The 18,435-nt window shown below is 41.2% G+C and overlaps 1 protein-coding gene across 1 annotated transcript; it reads left to right on the top strand.

Moving 5' to 3' along the window:
* The first annotated feature begins 704 nt into the window (after window positions 1–704).
* LOC149321725 (histamine H2 receptor-like) lies at window positions 705–17,691 on the top strand. The gene is made up of 3 exons (XM_089500913.1): window positions 705–1,863; window positions 9,353–9,496; window positions 17,637–17,691. The coding sequence occupies exons 1-2, from the start codon at window positions 779–781 to the stop codon at window positions 9,369–9,371; spliced, it is 1,104 nt and encodes a 367-aa protein (XP_089357039.1). The 5' UTR covers window positions 705–778; the 3' UTR covers window positions 9,372–9,496; window positions 17,637–17,691.
* Window positions 17,692–18,435: the final 744 nt, after the last annotated feature.

Raw genomic sequence — 18,435 nt, 5'->3', positions numbered from 1 at the left:
CCTGCCTGACACCTTTGAAAGCTGTTGCTTGTCACTTCTGGGCTAGATGTACATACTTGCTGACCTAATATAACACAGCTCCCTGAGTCCAATCCATATCATCTAACTCTATTTTTCCTTACAGATTTTATCCAGCAAAGAGTGCAAATCTATCCTGCTCCTATTCAATTATTCTTTAATCTTCAAGGCATGTAAGTGGAGAAATAGTAATACAGCTGGGACTCTACAGATTCTTCTTTGGCCTGACCTATGAAACCGTGTACAGTTACAAGCATATCACATCACTTAACATGTCCCAATGATTTTTGTGAAAGGAGGAAAAAGAAAGTGAAGAAAAGGGTGAGACCAAACCAAAGGGACTTGGTAGGATATAAGAAAAGTGAGAGGAACCCGGCTGGATCATGAACCAACTAGATCTAGTCTGTCATCCTGTTTCCAAAAGGAACTCTTGGAAGAATATTGCTAACAAGGGTGGTCTCAGCTGTCTTCAGCACACTACTTGTCTGTGGATCCTTCTGGAGTAGAATGAATGAGACCAGGACTTATTTGGACATACTAGTCATCCTATAGATACATAATCAGAGATGATACTGGATTTCTTTTGTTGAGGAAAAGTGTTTTTGTCACTGTATGCAAGGGCTATTAAGAGACAAATGGAAGAAGGCAGAGAGATTAGTGTTTTGAAGAATCTGACATAAACAGTTCATTCTGAGAATCTCTAGGGCAACTACCATGTAAGTCTGCATTGAGGAAAATAAGACTTATCTGTCCCATCATCATGAATTCCACACATGTTACAGACAATTCTCTCTGCCTTTGGGAAAAAGTGCTGATTGGGATTGTCCTCACAGTCCTCGTAGTTGTGACTGTCTGTGGCAATGTTATGGTGTGCCTCGTTGTCTCTTTCAACCGAAAGCTCCGCAGCCTGACCAACTGCTTCATTGTCTCCTTGGCCTTCACAGACCTGCTACTGGGCTTATTGGTGCTGCCTTTTTCAGCTACCTATGAGATATTCTCCCATGAGTGGCCCTTGGGCATTACTTGGTGCAATATCTACATCAGCTTGGATGTCATGCTGTGCACAGCCTCCATCCTCAACCTTTTCGTGATTAGCCTTGACCGGTACTATGCTATTACAGCACCTCTCCGCTACCCCACTGTGGTCACTCCCCTCTGGGCGGCTGTGGCTATGGTCCTTATCTGGGTAGTGTCGCTCATGGTCTCATTCCTACCTATTCATTTGGGTTGGAACACCAATGACACAACTATCCAGAACACGCGCTTAGTGGATGGAAAGCAGGAGTGCAAGCTTGAAGTCAACACTCTGTATGTGCTGGTGGATGGTTTGCTTACTTTCTACCTCCCTTTGGTTGTCATGTGCATTACATATTACCGTATATTCAAAATAGCCAGGGAGCAAGCAAAGAGGATCAACTACACCAGCTGCTGCAAGACCGTCAGGCATGCATTGCCTATTGTGAAGGAACATAAAGCCACTGTGACTCTTGCTGCTGTGATGGGAGCCTTCATTATCTGCTGGTTTCCTTATTTTACAGTGTTTATGTACCGGGGCATGCAGGGTGCAGTGTGTGAAACCTTACTGACCATTGTTCTGTGGCTTGGATATGCCAATTCAGCCTTGAACCCTATCTTGTATGCTGCACTGAACAGGGACTTCCGGACAGCTTATCAACGGTTGCTCCGGTGTAGAAAAATGGGGCCAGAAGCCAGAGAGATCCCCCTGAACCATGAGATGAGGGACAAGACCTGTACCCAGGCACAGTGTAAACTGGAGGATAATGCTCTACAGCTGCATGCAATGAATGGGAAGGGAAACCCTCTTGTTCAAGACAGTGTAGAAAGGTAAGATGTTTCTTTCTGATACTGTTTGACATTATTGACATTGTTCTGGTGGTAGAAAGAGAACTGAAACTGAACAAACACTGTTTTGATTCTGGATTCATGTTAAATTTTAAAGTGGCATCACTTCACAGCCAAATTTAAGGGCCAAGCATCTACTGCCAGAGAACAGTGAAATATGTTAGGGTTTGTTGTGGTAAGTGCCTTCAAGTCAACTCCAATTTATGGCAATCCTGCCATCAGGTGTTCCTGGCAAAATTTCTTCAGAGAGGTTTTCCATTGCCTTCCCAGTAAGGCAAGAGAGTGTAACTTGCTCAAGGTTACGTGGTGGATTTCCATGGCTGAGCAGGTATTCAAACCCTGGTCTCCTGAAGTCTTAGTCCAACATTTCAACTACCATACCACAGTGGCTCCAACTGTGAGGACTCCATTCAGGAATCATTTCCAAAATGATTACTTTAGCAAGCACAGGAAGAGACTGCCTATTTGATCTCTTGATTCCTAATATGCTTTTTAAAAAACAGGAAGTAACTTTCTTAGAGGCATGCTCACAAATTCTTATACTAGAAATTGTATCATTTATGCTCATAAATGTCATATCAGTGTACATAAGGAATCTCTTTTTCTGTAACACCTCTTAAGTGTGAGTTTTAAAAAAAAGAAATGGACATGGTGAATCCAATCTGGAGTCCCAATTTGGTTGCATATAAATAAGATGATGATGATGATGATGATGATGATGATGATGATGATGACGACAACAACAACAGCCCATTCTGAATGAAACACCAGTCACTTGGATTTGAAAGTGATTAGTAAAGGGGAAAAGAAAAAACTTGTATTACAGTAGGTTTCCCTTTGAAACATGGGCCTGATACAGATGGGCCCTTTGTGGCATGGCGATAGTGATACTAGGGTTAGGGACCGCATGGCAACCTCATGGTCCCTAACCCTAGTATGGAGCGGCAGAATAACAATGGTGGCATCCTATATAAGTGCCTGTGGCATATTCATGATGTCCGCCCTGCGGTGCAAAAAGAACCCAGTTTTTCCGGGTTCTTTTTATTCCGGAGGGAAGCTGTGTGGTTTGGCAGCTGCAGTTTTCCTCTCGAGGGAATTAGGCCGCCAGCAGGCCACCCCTTTGGGGCGGTCTGTACTGCACCTTGGCTACCTTTCACTGGCAGACCACTACATAGGCCAGTATCCTAGGTGAGGGGAAGGGAGAAGGTGATGAGGCATTCAGAGAACACATGGCTGCAGTTCTACAGATGGGGAAGAGAAATGAGGTTGCTCTCCAAGATCTCCAGCTATGGCCTTTGAGTGCAATTGCATATTCCTATACAGTATCAGAACTAAGCTGCAGTATGGGAGGAATTGCCAAATATTTATTGTTCATATGGATGTTGTCACTCCCTGGAAGGGATGGTGGTGCCATTGAAAGTAACTGTGCTAGTGAGCCTTCCTACTGCTTAGAAACCTTTTTCTCAGTGTGGGATTCTGGGAATTGTAGTCCAAAACAGTGACTTTTTAAAGCTCTGATCTCTCTCACAAGATCTCATATTTAATGTGTCACCCAAGCTTCATCATATTAGTGGAAGCTCTCCAGAGTGACAAGGCTCCAGACAGTGCTAGCGAATGGGAAACTGGCTGCCCCTTGTACCCCACATGTGTATGTCACTTGTTGACCTATGGTAACCCCATGAATTTCACAGGGTTTTCTTAGACAAGAAATATTCAGAGGTGGTTTTACCAGTTCCTAGCTGCCAGCACCTGATATTCATTAGCAATCTCCCACCCAATTACTTACCAGGGCTGACCCTGCTTAGCTTTCAAGATCAAATGAGATCTGGCTCCTTAAAGGTATGGCATATGAGACTAATGGCAGGACCAGTATTTGGTACTTTCACTTCCATATTGCTTGGTTGTACAGTAAAATGAATTAAAAAATGACCTGTTTGAGAGTAATAACTAATTAATGGGTTCAACTTCATAATAATTTGTTATTGGGAAGGCTTTTGTTGTTCTGAAGTGACTGAATAACAGCTAATATTGAAGCAAAGTAGATGTTTGAGAGGAAAAGGGATAGACTGACACATATTCAAGAAAAGAGATCCTAGGTAATCAGCAGTAAAAAGAGCTAGTGAAAGCTCAAGTGCATAATTTCCTAAGCAAATAATGATCTAACTCTTAAGACTTTGATTCTAAGAATTTGGACGGAACTGATAACCTGGTTGTAGTGCTTGTATTCCTAGAAAGCCAAGGAAAAGGTGGTGGTGGTAGTACTCCTTTTTCCCATAGGTGCTTCCAAGTTCCAGATTCTTCCAAAACTTTTATCTAAATCTGGCGCTACAACTTGATCAGTAGGCCAAAAACTTTTCCACTCGGCAAATAGTACTTGCTTTTGCAACCATGGTTCCAGGAAGTGCCAACAAAGGCTTAATTCTTCTTGTTTTCCCCTACCTGATGCTGGTATAAAGTCATAAAGCAAAAAAACCTTTTGCACCTCCAGCTTTCTGTTGCCATTGCTCTTGGCTTCACCTTCTCTTTTACCTCTCTTCTCATTCTGCTTTTTACTTCACCCCATCCTCTGCTTCTCTTCTTCCTCCTCCTTTGTTGTCGTGTGCCTCCAAGTTGTTTCTTGACACATGGTGACACTATCATGGGGTCTTCCTGGCAAGATTTAATTCAGAAGAGGTTTGCCATTGCCTTCCTTGTGGCTGAAAGCATGTGACTTGTCCAAGGTTCATGGCTTCAGAGGGTTTCATGGCTGAGTTGGAAATCAAACCCTGGTCTCCAGAGTTGTAGCCTGGCACACTCAAACCACTATGCCACGCTGGCTCTCTTCCTCCTTCTTACCCTTTTCAATTATGTACTTAAGGTAAGAAGTTCAAGAGAAGAGTTTGCTTGTTAGAAACTTAGGCCTGATCTAGATGGGCCTTTGCAGTGCCCCCGTCACATGCTAGGGGTTGGCCGAGGGCAAACCGCCCATACTGGCCTCAGCCCTAGCACGTGATGAGGGCATCAAAATGGCAGCGCCCTATACACATGGGCACTGCCATTTTGACGTGACAGACACTTAGTGTCCGCACGTCATGCCCCCATAAGGACGTCACAAGTGCGCCATTGGCACACTGCGACATCCTTATGGCACCGCAGGAAGAACCCGTTTTCCAGGTTCTTTTTGCTGCGTGAGGGAGCCGCGTGGTTTCTCCGCTGCAGCTCCCTCACGCAGCAAAACAAGGCGCGCACAGACCGCCTTTTTTGGACGGTCTGTATCCCACCTTAATTATTAAAACTGAGGATGCCCCAAATCATATTTAGAATCCTTGGCTCCATCCTGCCTGCAAAACCTGCCCACTCCCACTGTCTTTTGCACACTACACTTCTTGACTGGGAGTGAGGAGGCAGAAATGATGCAGTGATTCAGGTGTACAGAAAAATATTCTGCACTTGCTCAAAGACGCTCAAAAATTCAGATTGAGATTCTTCACTCTCGACTCACTGATCGATCTTCATAGTTCCACCTATTGCTCCATTTGCGGTAAATCAGTGCCATTTATGTGAAATAAAACACTCCCTATTAACCTTTAACAAAAAAAGTATTTGAAGATTGAGTGTATGTTATGAAATATAGGGGGGTTAGTTCTATATATTGTTTAATTGTATTTTAAGAAGAGACTTTTATATTTTTACCTTTTTTGTAACTGTTTTAATTATATTTATTTTAATTTCATTGTATTTGTTTCAACTTCTGCAAGCTGCCTTGGGTCCCATTATTGTGGAAAATGTCTGGATAGAAAATAAATAAATAAATAAATAATAGGTGGAGGTTGAAGGAAAAGAGACACATCTGATTTCAAACTGAACTGAAGAGGTTGTAAGATAGGATCCCATGTTTTGGGATAACGTTATCCAACCTGTCCATTCCCAGACATGTTAGCCTCCCACCATTCCCAGGCAACAGGCCTACTAATGGCTTTATGGCCCATGTGGGGGGAAATTCCATGTTAGAGGAAGGGAACTTTAAAAGTACAAAAAGAGACTATTTGAAAGCACCATTATCAAAAACGTGCTTCATAAGGTCAACAGTGGAAAATGCCATGCCATTGTATGCAAACCCCATAGCCCAGCCCATCACTAATGTTTTAATCAGTGACTTAATTAGCAATAACTTGCCAAAGTGAACCATTTCCATTATTAGTGTTGTTGTGGGAATGTTATGATAGAAGAATCAGTGATTCATTTTTTCTTTAACTACCAAGGAGCCAACTGATAAACAAGCACTATCAAATTATTTAACTTTTTGTTGCACTTACCTTTTTAAAATTCAGTATCAATGTATTTTCTCCTCCACTTCAATAATCTCACCAAGTATTTAGTAAAGTTTCCAAGAGCAGAGCCCCTTGTTGTTGTCACTTGGCTCACAGTACAATCCTTTATGTCTACCCACAAGCATGCTTTTTGGAGCTTTCTTCTGGGTAAATGAATATAGCATTGCAACCTGAATCAGTTGGACAAAGAGAATAATCTTACTTGCTTGAGTACTATGTTTAAATAAGAATATAGCTCTTTAAAATCCCTCCTTGCACACATTTCTGAAAATCTGGCCCAATGATTTATTTTGCTGCCATTTTCTAAATGAATGTGAGTGCCTAATTAGATGCCATGCTGTTCATACAATTTGCAATAGAATGAAAGGCTTTGGAAAAGTAACTTGCAGGTGGGAAGGGAGGGGGGTTGAGTCTCTTGCCATTTCATTCCCAATCTAGATTTTGGGGGGCGGGGGAGGGGTTGTACCTGGTATTTGAAGTAAGGGATTTCAGTCTCCCCCTAGTAACCGCAGTCTTCTTTCCTCTATAATAAGATAAGATCATAAAATAAAAACTCTAAGAGATGGCAAATGAAAGCAAGCATGAGAAAAAGTCATTATGGAAATATTTAGGTGTACCTGAATAGTTTAAATCACTGATGACTGTAAGCTAAACATATTCAGCAGTAGCCATGTTGGCCATGCAGAAAAATACAACAAAATATAAAATATACAAAAGAGTGATACCTTTATTTGCTAACCAAAATGCAGAAAAAATATTATGCAAGTGTTCAAAGCTTCACTGGTTTCTTCATCAAGCAAAGTCTTTAAAATTATAGAGGAGAAGAAAGATGATGAAATTAGAGTCACAAGCTTATACTGTGTCTCAGATGTTACTCTGTTGTCAATTAAGATGGTATTGAGGCATCTCAATATAGGCAGAAGCTATTTTCCTTCTTGGTCATGTAGAGACCAGGGACAAAGGGCAATAAAAGACAATTAAATTTCAATTCCATTAGCAACAGAAAAGTAACTTGTGTGGATTTTGGATTTTGTTGTAAGCTAAACTGACATCAATTTATAATAGAATCATGAGAGAGGTTTTAAAAATGGAAATCTCTAGGAATCTTTCAACCTGGAACAAGTTAAAGGCTGCACAATGGCTCAGACAAAAAATAGACCACAGAGAAACTTTATTATCCAAAATGTTGTATTCAGATCCCTACATTCAGAGCGTTCTTTAAAAACTGCTGCCATGCATCCCCTTTGTTCTCTACAGTAAAAGTCACCTTGTGCTGGATTCCTGCAGTGCTGTCACTGGAAAGGCCACAATCAAATCAAAAAATGGTTCTTGCAAACTGTTTTGATATGTCTGTATCATTGATATGTTGGCTGGGAGCATAGCACTCTTGTGTTATTTGTTAAAACATTTTAACCGGCTTTCATCCTTAAAGCTCAACAAATAAATATAGATAGAAAAGTTAAATATAATTTAAACAATAAAATCAACACAACACACATACAATGCAATCAGCTGCACCAGCCAACTAGAATACCATGGCAAACACAAAGGGGATAAACCAACTGCTGTGCTTGGAAGGTATTCCATGAGACAGGTGCCATAACAGCGCTCTTTCCTGTGTTGTTATGTAGGCTACAAACCTCTATGTGACATACATATACACCTGCATATGTACTTAGGGAGGCATTGTGCAAAGAAGAATACAGTACCTCCTTGTACAACACATGTTATCCCAGCTATGCAACAGCAGCTTAGGGAAAGGAAACTCTCAAGTGTAGTTCCTTCCTTCCTTTTGGCCACTGACTGGGTGTACTGGGGCACTTAGACATATTCCAGATACCCATAAAACTGAGGAAAAGGAGCAGCTTCTCCATCTTCCCCAAGTGCACAGGAGCAGCTGGAACATTCATTCATTCATTCATTCATTCATTCACACATTAATAATAATGATAATAAAATTTTATTTATACCCCACCTCTTCAATTAGATTGAGGCAGCTGACAACATTAAAAGACAATAAAACACAATATCCCACAAACCCACCCACCTACAATAAAAACAATACAATTAAATTATTAAAATAAATTATTAAAATAAAGCAGGCAGTTGTGGGAGGCAACTGAGATGCTAATCTGGGAAGGCCTGCCGGAAGAGGCCTTTTTTAAAGCAGTCAAGATTAGCAATATTCCAGATCTCCGTTCCATAGGCCATTCCATAACTTGGGAGTGGCAAAAGAGAAGGTCCTCTGGCTGACTTCAGCCAGCCTAGTTTTTGTTGGTTATGCTGGCTGCAGTTACTTGGAATACCTTCTCCTCTGCTGCATTACGGAATTCCCAGAAACACTCCCACAGCTTGTCAGTAGCCAGGTTTTACCCTTGCAATGATGGTATAAATATACTTTTCCAGGTCTTTTATTGCCATAAAGATGAGGCAGTTGGGATTGGACAGGTGGGATTGGGCAGACATGGGTGTCTTGTGTTTGAAGGCATCCTCTGCTTGAAAGGCTGCCCTGTCTTTGTTGAATATGAGTGACTACAGGAAAGGAGATCAGAAAAAGTGTACACCAGCAGTGAGCATCTGAACAGCAGAGTGAGCAACAGGCACATACATCATGTACACATTAGCATATGAAGATTTGATGCTAATCTATATCCTCTTTTGTCCTCTTTTTAGTCATGCATTTTCTCCTTTTTGGCTACGTAAAAGTAGCCATCATACATGGGATATATCAAGGCTATAGGATTAAAATGAACTAATAAAGTAACAAAATGGGTTGGCATCTATCACATCTAAATTGACCCTGGACGTGTTCTGCAGATTGTAGCTTTGGCCTTTTAGATATAAAGAGCAATGTGCTCATTTTCACTGCACACATAACTACATTACTGGTCACAAATGAGGCTGTTTTGAGTTGTAATTCTGGTTTTCCTCAGTGTTTCATCTTTAATCTAGAACTGGGTGATACAAACCAGAGTTCATGGAATAAAGCGTGTCACTGTGTTGCCAAGGTGCAGGAGAGAGAAAAAATAATCTGAAGCACATACATCTCAATTATATTATTTCTGATGGCACTGACAGAGCTTTCTTTTTTCTCTTTCTTTCTCTCTTGCCCTCCCCCTCCTGTTCTTTCTCCTTTTTTTCTCCCTTTTCATTTTTTTCAGCTCTGGCACCTTTTCCTAAACTACAGGCAGGCCAGGCCATTAGCTGTGACAGAATTCTAACTGTCCTGTGCCAAAATCCACTGAGGGACAGAAAGACACAGTTAGATTTTGTGCTTTGGAAAGATTATAAGCAAGGGTGCTTGGGTGAGTATCTGTGTTGTGTTGTATCTAAAAAGCGAAAAGACTATTTGTTAATGTTGACTGTCATTTAATCCCTTCTATGGCCAATAGCTAAGTTTTAAAATTATTTTGGGAGGTATTTCCCATGTTGTTATAACAGTTTCATGCAGTCTCCATGGTAAGAAAAGTACACTTGTTGGGCTTCTGGCTGGCACACAGCTGTGAAAGGCCTCTGCCATTTTTAAATGATGACTCTGCCTTGGATTGGATTGCCAGTCATGCTCTCAGTGCAGTGGTATCCTATTTTTTTTTCAGTTGGACCCAAATCAATGTCACTTTCTTCCTCAACCGCCAAGGTCTACCACTGGCAACAAACTATTATACATGTGACCAAGGATGTTTCCAGAGAAAACCGATGTTGTGAGATCTCCATGCCCCTTTCAAGGAATTTTACTGGTGGACCAAATAACATTTTCCATTGATACTCTGCTTGTGTTTATCCCCTATGCCTTCCATCATTTTCCTTTCTATGGAAAATCTCTTAAGTAAGGAAATACAGGATATCTGTACAGTACAATGTTTTTGGACACTAGTATGAACTGTCTACTGGAAATAGGCTAAGTTTAAGGAAGACCAGAGGAGGAGACAAACACAATAAAAAGTAAAGCTCTCTGATGCACATTCAATTAAAACCCTTAAAAGTCTCTCTAGAGCCAACATCTAAGTCTTCCAGCAAAGCTTAAGAGCTGATATGGATAAGAGGAGGCCTGTAACAAGAGAATACACATAGACTTCTGTCGTAGTGCCTTGGAATCCTCAGAGAATGATGAATAATAACTTCCTCTTGTTCTCAGAATGGATCATTCTTTGCCTCTGAGGAATAATCTGTCTGAGTTGCTAGACTAGGCTGCAAGATGACATCATAGAACTTCCCTTCCTTCCCACCATGCTGAGTTACGTCTAACATTTCCAGAAGGAACACTTACCAAAAACTTTCTTCAAACTTGGGAGCATCCATTTTCCACAGCAGAGCCTACTCATTCATCCCATGACAGGAATGAAAATGGTATTCCCCAAGCTTCTAATATTTATCAGATGGAAACTGGTGCAATGGAACATTTTATGACAATAATGGCAAAACTTGCCATTATGAGGGAACCCCATGAGGGAAATGTCATAAAACTAAAGTGTGGTCAGAGAATATCTGCTGAGCAAGATGAAGACTTGCCTCTTTCTACTCAGCCTTACAGTTCTTCCTAGGTTTGAAAATCATTGCATCTTGGAGATGATTCATTGCAGTTGGAGATGGGGCTTTGTGATCATTGCTAATAACATGTAGGCCTAAATCAAATTGTTGCTCTTAAACAGAGTAGAAATTTGGTAAATTTACAGCTCCTCTCGAATGCCTCCGAAAGCAAGTGCCCACTATAAATACCTTAATTGGGGTATTTAACCCCGGAATGCCATTGCAGCTCTTTAAACTGGTTTAAAAGAAAGAGTCCTCTGCTGTCAATCAAATTAGTTCCGCTTTCGTAAAAGGTGACATTTCTTGCAGCCATTGCCTAAGCGAATGGGGCCTCCCCCTCCTTTTTTAAAAAAATCTGGCAGGCATGATGCGCATATGCTGTCAGATTTAAAAACCTCTGGTGTGTGTCTTCTGTGTAGCAAATTAGTATCAATTTGCCAAATTGAAAGGGAAACATTTGTAACACTGGCATTGTAGCATTCACATTTTAAACAATTTTAAACAAATAATTCCAGGAGCAAGAGGAAAGGAAAGGAAAATGTAGCGCAGGCATTAAATAAATAATAATAAAACTTTTATTTGTATCCCGCTTTTCTGTAACTAGACAATCAAAGCGGCTCACAACATATTAAAATCCACATTTACAACATTATGTCCCAAATTCCCCCCCCCCCTTAAAACAGGATTAAACATGTTACAATTAAAATATCTATTAAAACAGAATTTTAAAAAAGAAAATATATACAATATGATGAGGACAGAGCAGTGGGCTAATGCATGATGTGAGGGGCAGTCATTCTAATTGTAGCATCCGCATATAACACAAATAATAATAATAATATTAATAATAATTAAGGTGCTGTTCCAGAAGCAAGAAAAAATGAAAGTAGCACAAGCACACACACATTTTATGTCACCCAAAAAATCATGTGCATAGACTGTCAAAATAAAACATAAAAATCCGCAGTCCGATTTCCCTTGGCAATCCTCCTCTTTCCAATGCTGCCCTCCATGGCCCCCTTCTCTCCCCTGGCTCCTGCCTCCTCCTCCTCCTTCTCCTCCTCTTTCCGATGCTGCCCTCCATGGCCCCCTTCTCTCCCCCGTCTCCTGCCTTCTCCTCCTCCTCCTTCCAATGCTGCCCTCCATAGCCCCCTTCTCTCCCCCGGCTCCTGCCTTCTCCTCCTCCTCCTCCTCCTCTTTCCGATGCTGCCCTCCATGGCCTCCATCTGTCCCCCGGCTCCTGCCTTCTCCTCCTCCTCTTTCCAATGCTGCCCTCCATGGCCCCCTTCTCTCCCCCGGCTCCTGCCTTCTCCTCCTCCTCCTCTTTCTGATGCTGCCCTCCATGGCCCCCTTCTCTCCCCCAGCTCCTGCCTTCTCCTCTTTCCGATGCTGCCCTCCATAGCTCCCTTCTCTCCCCCGGATCCTTCATCCTCCTCCTCCTTCTCCAATGAAGGGGATGGAATGCTCTGCCCACTGCCCTCCCTCTGACCTAAATCCCTCCCCTGAACTTGACCGAGGGCAAGTTCATATTCATGGAACCCGGGTTTTTTCAAAAGAGACGGCTTCTGGCCCAATTGCAAATTACCCACGCTAAGGGGCATTTGCCACGAAATGCTTATGCATGCCTCAAAATGGATTGTGACAGATTTGGGGCGAATATGAACTTCACATGCAAGAATCGATTCCTGATCCAGGTTAACACGTATTCTGAATGGCCCCTGAGTAAATGAATTGAAGGGTCTGCTGCCATTGGCATAACACATAAATAATTATGTGGCCAGGGGGTGGGAGCCTAATTTTAAAACTTGAGTGAGCACACTCAAAAACTGAAAGGGCCATTTTCAGATCCCTCAGACCCTTGGCAGGCTACACCACTGTACTCAGCAGTAACTGAAGTCGTTTCCAGGCATTTTCAGAGTGGGTGGTGCTGGGTTTTTTGGTTGGGCTGGATTTGTTTGTTTGTTTTTCTGGTTTTGTTTTTTGCTGTTTTAGAGGATGGCCTTTAAAAAGAGCATTTACATGCTGAAATGTGCCTCCTGGAGTTCATTTTCAGCTGTTGTTGTTGTTGTTGTTTCACAAATAGCATTCAGGGGTCCAAGAGGACTAATGGACACATTGTGCAGCTTGTGAGTCACACAGTGTCCATCCCTCCTTTGAAATATTCATTTTCCCCACACATCACACAAAAATAAACATCAAAGCCACCAACAGACCAATGTCAAGATTTGGGTCAGAGGAGACAGTTGACGCAAAGTAGGTAGACTTGAATACACAGTGCTTTCACTCATAGTTTTTGATCTTTCTCTGCAGAGTGAGATATAGAAAGTTTATCAAAGGTCACATTGTCAAGGAGAAAACTTATCTGCTTCAAAACAGGATAGCATATAACTAAGTGAGGGACATGCTGCCTCAGTTAACCATATTTTCCCTTTCTCTGAGAGTGCCCTGTGGTCTTATTTGAAAAGGGCAGACCTTCAAGGCTGGGGTACCCAGGCCTTAGATAAACATGCACACACACACATCTGGACACAAACACACATGGAGCCTAGCATTGCTCTTAATGAAGAAACCTCACAAGAAAATTTCCAGCTGAGCAGTTACTTTCAGTTGATGTCACAATTATAGTTTATCACCTCTGATCAGTCTGCTGACAATTCCTGCAGGTGTTGTTTGACTGGTAGGCAGCCACCTCTGGAACAGCTGCTTTTCAGTCATTGGGTTTTGAAATGATCTGTCATTCACAATACTTCTGTGGAAATCCCTTTCAACTATCTCAGAATATAGATGGCTTATATTTTAAGCAAGTATCCCAAATACTTAAGGAATGCCACTGTTGTAAGCTCAGGAGTACAGCTACAAGGGGAGGGGGCAAAACGAAGCCATTGCTCATCCATTATAAGAATTCTATCCCCTGCATGTGAATTTTTTTTCCGGTCCCCAGTTTCTAGCACTACAGTAACTTAAAACTTCATTTGCGTATTTGGAAATAGGTATTCAAGGAAAAATGTCAAGCACAATTACCAAGGGAATGCAAACACAGCAAATATAAGAGTTCTAGGTGTAGACAATTTTCAGTGTCGCACTCCCAGCAATGCAAGAAAATTTCATTGGGAGCAGAATTCTTATATGTGGGCAATGCTTTTGTTTTGCTTCCTCCATAGCTACAGCTCATGTCTGTTCCCCTGTATGTTCATAATGGAAAGTGTGTATGAGTCATCTATATAAAGTCAGAAGTTCAGAGTGTAATGGAATTAGTATTTACTGTGAATCTAGAAAAAATGGGCAGGGCTTAGCAAGGTAAGGTCAAAGTCACCTTTGCATACCGTTCCACAACACTCTCCTACTGATAAATGTACTATTTCTATTTTGCCTCAGCATTATTGACAATGTCATAGATATTTTTAAAAAATATAAAGAAGAGGTCACTCTGTCTGCCAAAAGCTAGATACAATTGTTCTGCTGGCTCCAAGACAGGGTACTTATAACCTTGCAAAAGATCACATGTAGATGGCATTTCTGCCTATGTGAGAGATGGAGAAATGAAGCTGCTTCACTGCCTGTCAGTAGCACTTTCAAATGGATTTATTCCCCAGCAGCACTTAAAACAAGCTAGCAGGGGATGTACAATCATGTCACCTCTTCTGGCTTGAAATGAGGTTTCCTTGCAAGTGTCCCTTGGTCCAGAATATTGATGTGACAGCCAATGACCCTTGAATGAATTCACAAGAGAGGCCAAAAGCAGCACGAATGGCAGTGGTGGCTGAGCCACTTCATGTCTTTTGAATAAAGATGAGGGAACCCAGCATGGCCCAGATGGAAAACAGCAGAGTAACAAAATGGGCTGCTGACATCCTCATCCCAAAGGCCTGCTCAGATCTGTTACGTAGACCATTAACTTGCTTTACATTAGTGCCTTTCCTGTTGGCAAAATGACCTGACGAGAGCTTCTTCAGAGTTCTGCTCACGTCTCACTAGCTACAGATTGGCCTCTCCTCAGGGCATCTTTGCATGTCACTTGACTTGCAGAGGAAGATCAGGAACAATTTCATCTTCACATCCACCTCCTTGACAGGGAAGCAAAAAAGTCAGCTTAATAGTAAAAGGTCAATTTCATATCTCAGCTCATGTCAGTGAATAGCTCAAACCTTGCACAGAAAAAGAAATAAATGGAGCTCAGGACTGAGTATAAACTGGTAGCTGCCAGTCCTTAAACTTAAACTATTATAGTTTATACTGCATCAAGTTTTATATTAGCCAATATTTTCTGCATGTTGGACTATGACTCTGGGGTTCGATTCCCAGCTCAGTCATGAAACTCATTGGGTGACCTTGGGCAAATCACACTCTCAGCCTCAGGGAAAGGCTATGGCCTGGAACTGGGAATCGAACCTTGGTCTCCAGAGTTACAGTCCAACACTCAAACCACTGTGCCACGTTGGCTCTCATATTGTGTAAGTACCCCATTGAAATCACAGTAGTAAAGTAGGCAACATCTTGCCCCAGCATAAACTCAAGCAATGTGAAATCCATCCACACTACACAGTTGTAGTACTATCATTCCATTTTTAATGTAATTGTTGCATCCTTTGGAATCCAGGAATTTGCAATTTGCAGTTTGATTCTCTAGTACCTCCCCAAGCTACAAACCCCTGGATTTCACAGGAAGGAACTATGGCATTTAAAGTAGAGTCATTATGCTATATTGCTATAACTGTGCATTGTGAAAGAGACTATGTTTCCTACAGGAAAAATGCATATTTTTGGAAGCCAGCAAACATTACACTGTGCCCTTAAAGAGAAATGAGTGGGTGCTTATGAAAAGGGCAAAACAACAAGCCAACCAGAGTCCTACACACATATACACAAGCAGTGTTGCTCTAGCTTTTCTTTTGTTCACACTTTGACTTTGCTGCCTTGATGGCATTGGAATCAAAACAATGCAGCGCCTTTCTTGGTCCTGACATAGTACTTAGAATAGATCAAGGCTGGGAATTGTATATCCCCACAGATGTAATGACCTCAAATGTCAATGGACTCTCCTTCCTTGGTATTGTTATTGTTGTTGTTGTTTTTAAAAAGGAGGCTAGATGGTCACATCTTGGGGCGGGGGAGGACTTTAATAGTGGACTCCTGTACTGGCAGCATTTGGACTGAATGTGCTTTAAGGTACCTTTTGACTCTCATTCTATTATTATTATTATTATTATTATTATTATTATTCCTGCCTTGCTCCCAAAATTGGAACTCAGAGTGGTTTACAATGTAACAGAGAACTATAATTATGTATTCTCAGCATTCCTCACCATTGGCTATGCTGTCTACCAGTAGGAGTTGGACGTTTCAGCCAATAGCATCTCAAGGGCCTGATGATTCCCACCCCTGCCTTAGAGAAACCTTATGATGAGCCTCTCCATCTGAAAATGTTAGTATCAGCCATAGATGTGCTGAAAAGAGTGAGGGGGTCTGCTTCACAAATAATAGGATGCATTCAGTACTCAGTTTCACTTTCACAAGGCATCTGGCAGAGCAAACCTTAAACATTCCACAAGGGATTTAGGTGTCCATTCAGAAACTAGGAAAGTTCTTGATTTTTTGTTAATGACTTGGTTGGTTTTATGTTTCCTTTTTTAAAAAAAATCCTTTTAATCAAATGTGGCCTTCCTTCCCTTTCTGCAGCCCACAGAGCATAAGCTTGAGAAAGTAATATTGTGGACTACAACTCCCACAATCCCCAGACAGCATGGCTGGGGATTCTGGTAGGTATAGTTCAAACTGTTACTTTCCCAAATTCTGGCAGAGCTTTTCTATCAGGGAGGGAGAAGCAAACTTTCTGCCCTTGGTCCACTGGTCACACCCAGTATGATTTCCCCTTGCTCTGATGTTCTTCCTGGTACAACATCCAAATACCATTTGTTCAATGAGAAGTTAAAATGTATTTATCCTTGTAGTACATGTTGTAGCTTTGCCAGATTTCATTCTCTCTTAAACATCCCAGTATTGAGTGGCTCACAGGACACACTCCATAGGACACAGCAAGGCTCACACAATTGATTTCTGAGATGTTTGCATCAAAGCTTGTAAACGCTATGCTAGCTGAGGTGCTTTGGGAGTTGTCATTCAAAAATGTATTTCTCCTGTGCTATGATCTACATGCATAATTACAATAGTAGCTATTAAATAGTTTTTTGAATGCCAAAATAATTTGCATAGAAGAAGAAAGTATCAGTCTAACTAGGATAAAGAACCCAATAATCCCTAAGCATATTCTTTTGATTTGTTTTGCTTTTGATGTTGCAGTTTTCTATCTCTGTCAGGGTTAGGAATGGGAAATATTTTGTTAGGTTTATTTTATTTTAATAGCTTTTCAAAATCCATACATTTCTTCATTTCTGGAACAAAGAGAATTTGAGATTTAAACAATTGGAATTCTGGATAATGAAATTGAGAGATTTCCCCATCCAGGAAAGAGAACTTCAAGTCTGAATTGCAAAGTTTGTATAGTCGACCATGTTTTCAGGTTGCCCACTTTTAGGATTGCAACATATCCCACACCCCATAGGCTCTTCATCTTTAAAAATGGTATGATAGCAGGTATGCCATGCCCCCTCTATGCTAGGAATAAATATGCATATCAAAATTTTCAGTGCAAATGGGGGAAGGGGAAAATAATTGTGATTTTGATAAGAACACTCCCAAATTGATGCCTGTCTTCATAAAGGGGATGGAAAGAACTTAAGGTTTGTTTTTGTTTTTAGTTCTAGAAAACAGATGTGGGAGAAAATATAACTCACCCATCTTGACTTGAGATTCTGAAACAGATTCTAAAGATGAGGAAAACACTGGGAAATGCTTTTAAAATAACTGATGGTAGACCCAAAGATGGCAAATCAAATTACTTCTACATGTGTTTTCTTCTAGGAATCTGAATCCAGCATGTGATACATCCTCCTCTGCCATCATGTCTTGCTGTCAAAGCTTCTGGTTGGCTAAGATTCTTCCAAAGAGAGATGTGTGGATCCCAATATTTGAGGAGCCAAGGGCAAATACCCAGAAGACAAGGCGGTCCTCTGCACCCCATACAGTTATCTACTGTGTTATTTCCTGAATCAAGACCTGCTTTCTCATTAAGGTTTTTTTTTTTATGACTGGGAAATAGATGCATCCATAATAGTCTAAACAGAATGGTTTGGTATGGGGCTTCTTATGGAAGGACTAGGATATTGTTGCAAGACTCTTGATTGTACTATATGGTTTGTGTTCATAGACATGCAAGAAAGTATACAGAGCTGAGTAGACCTAAATATTTGTGTGGTCACAGCAAAGAGACTAGGGATTTTCATTCACTGTCTAGTCATTTGGGCAATATTCTTCATATTCAAGAATAAGAGGAACGGCTTGGGCAGAAATCTTATCTCTGCTGGAGACTTATTCATATACATGGGAGACAGAATCGCCCACATATAGCAGATAACCCTGGGCTTCCATTTTCCAACCAGTCCTACCAAAAGTCTTGAACATCCACATTGAACGTAGTTGGCTGCTCAGACTCCCTTCAACCTTTTTATCCAAATCTCACCTGACATTGCTCTAAATAATATGCCATCTGTTAGGCAGGATACAAATGACAAAAAGTTTGAATTCTAGAACCTCTGGAAACGAACAAGGCAAGAATGAAGGATTGGTTTAAATGGAGGACAAGTGTTTTGGGTTTTGTTTT

Source organism: Sceloporus occidentalis, unplaced genomic scaffold (genome assembly GCF_023333645.1).
Source record: "Sceloporus occidentalis isolate IW3139 unplaced genomic scaffold, rSceOcc1.0.p SCAF_1, whole genome shotgun sequence".
NCBI classification, from domain to species: Eukaryota; Metazoa; Chordata; class Lepidosauria; order Squamata; family Phrynosomatidae; genus Sceloporus; species Sceloporus occidentalis.
This window is presented reverse-complemented; position numbering and strand designations above follow the sequence as displayed.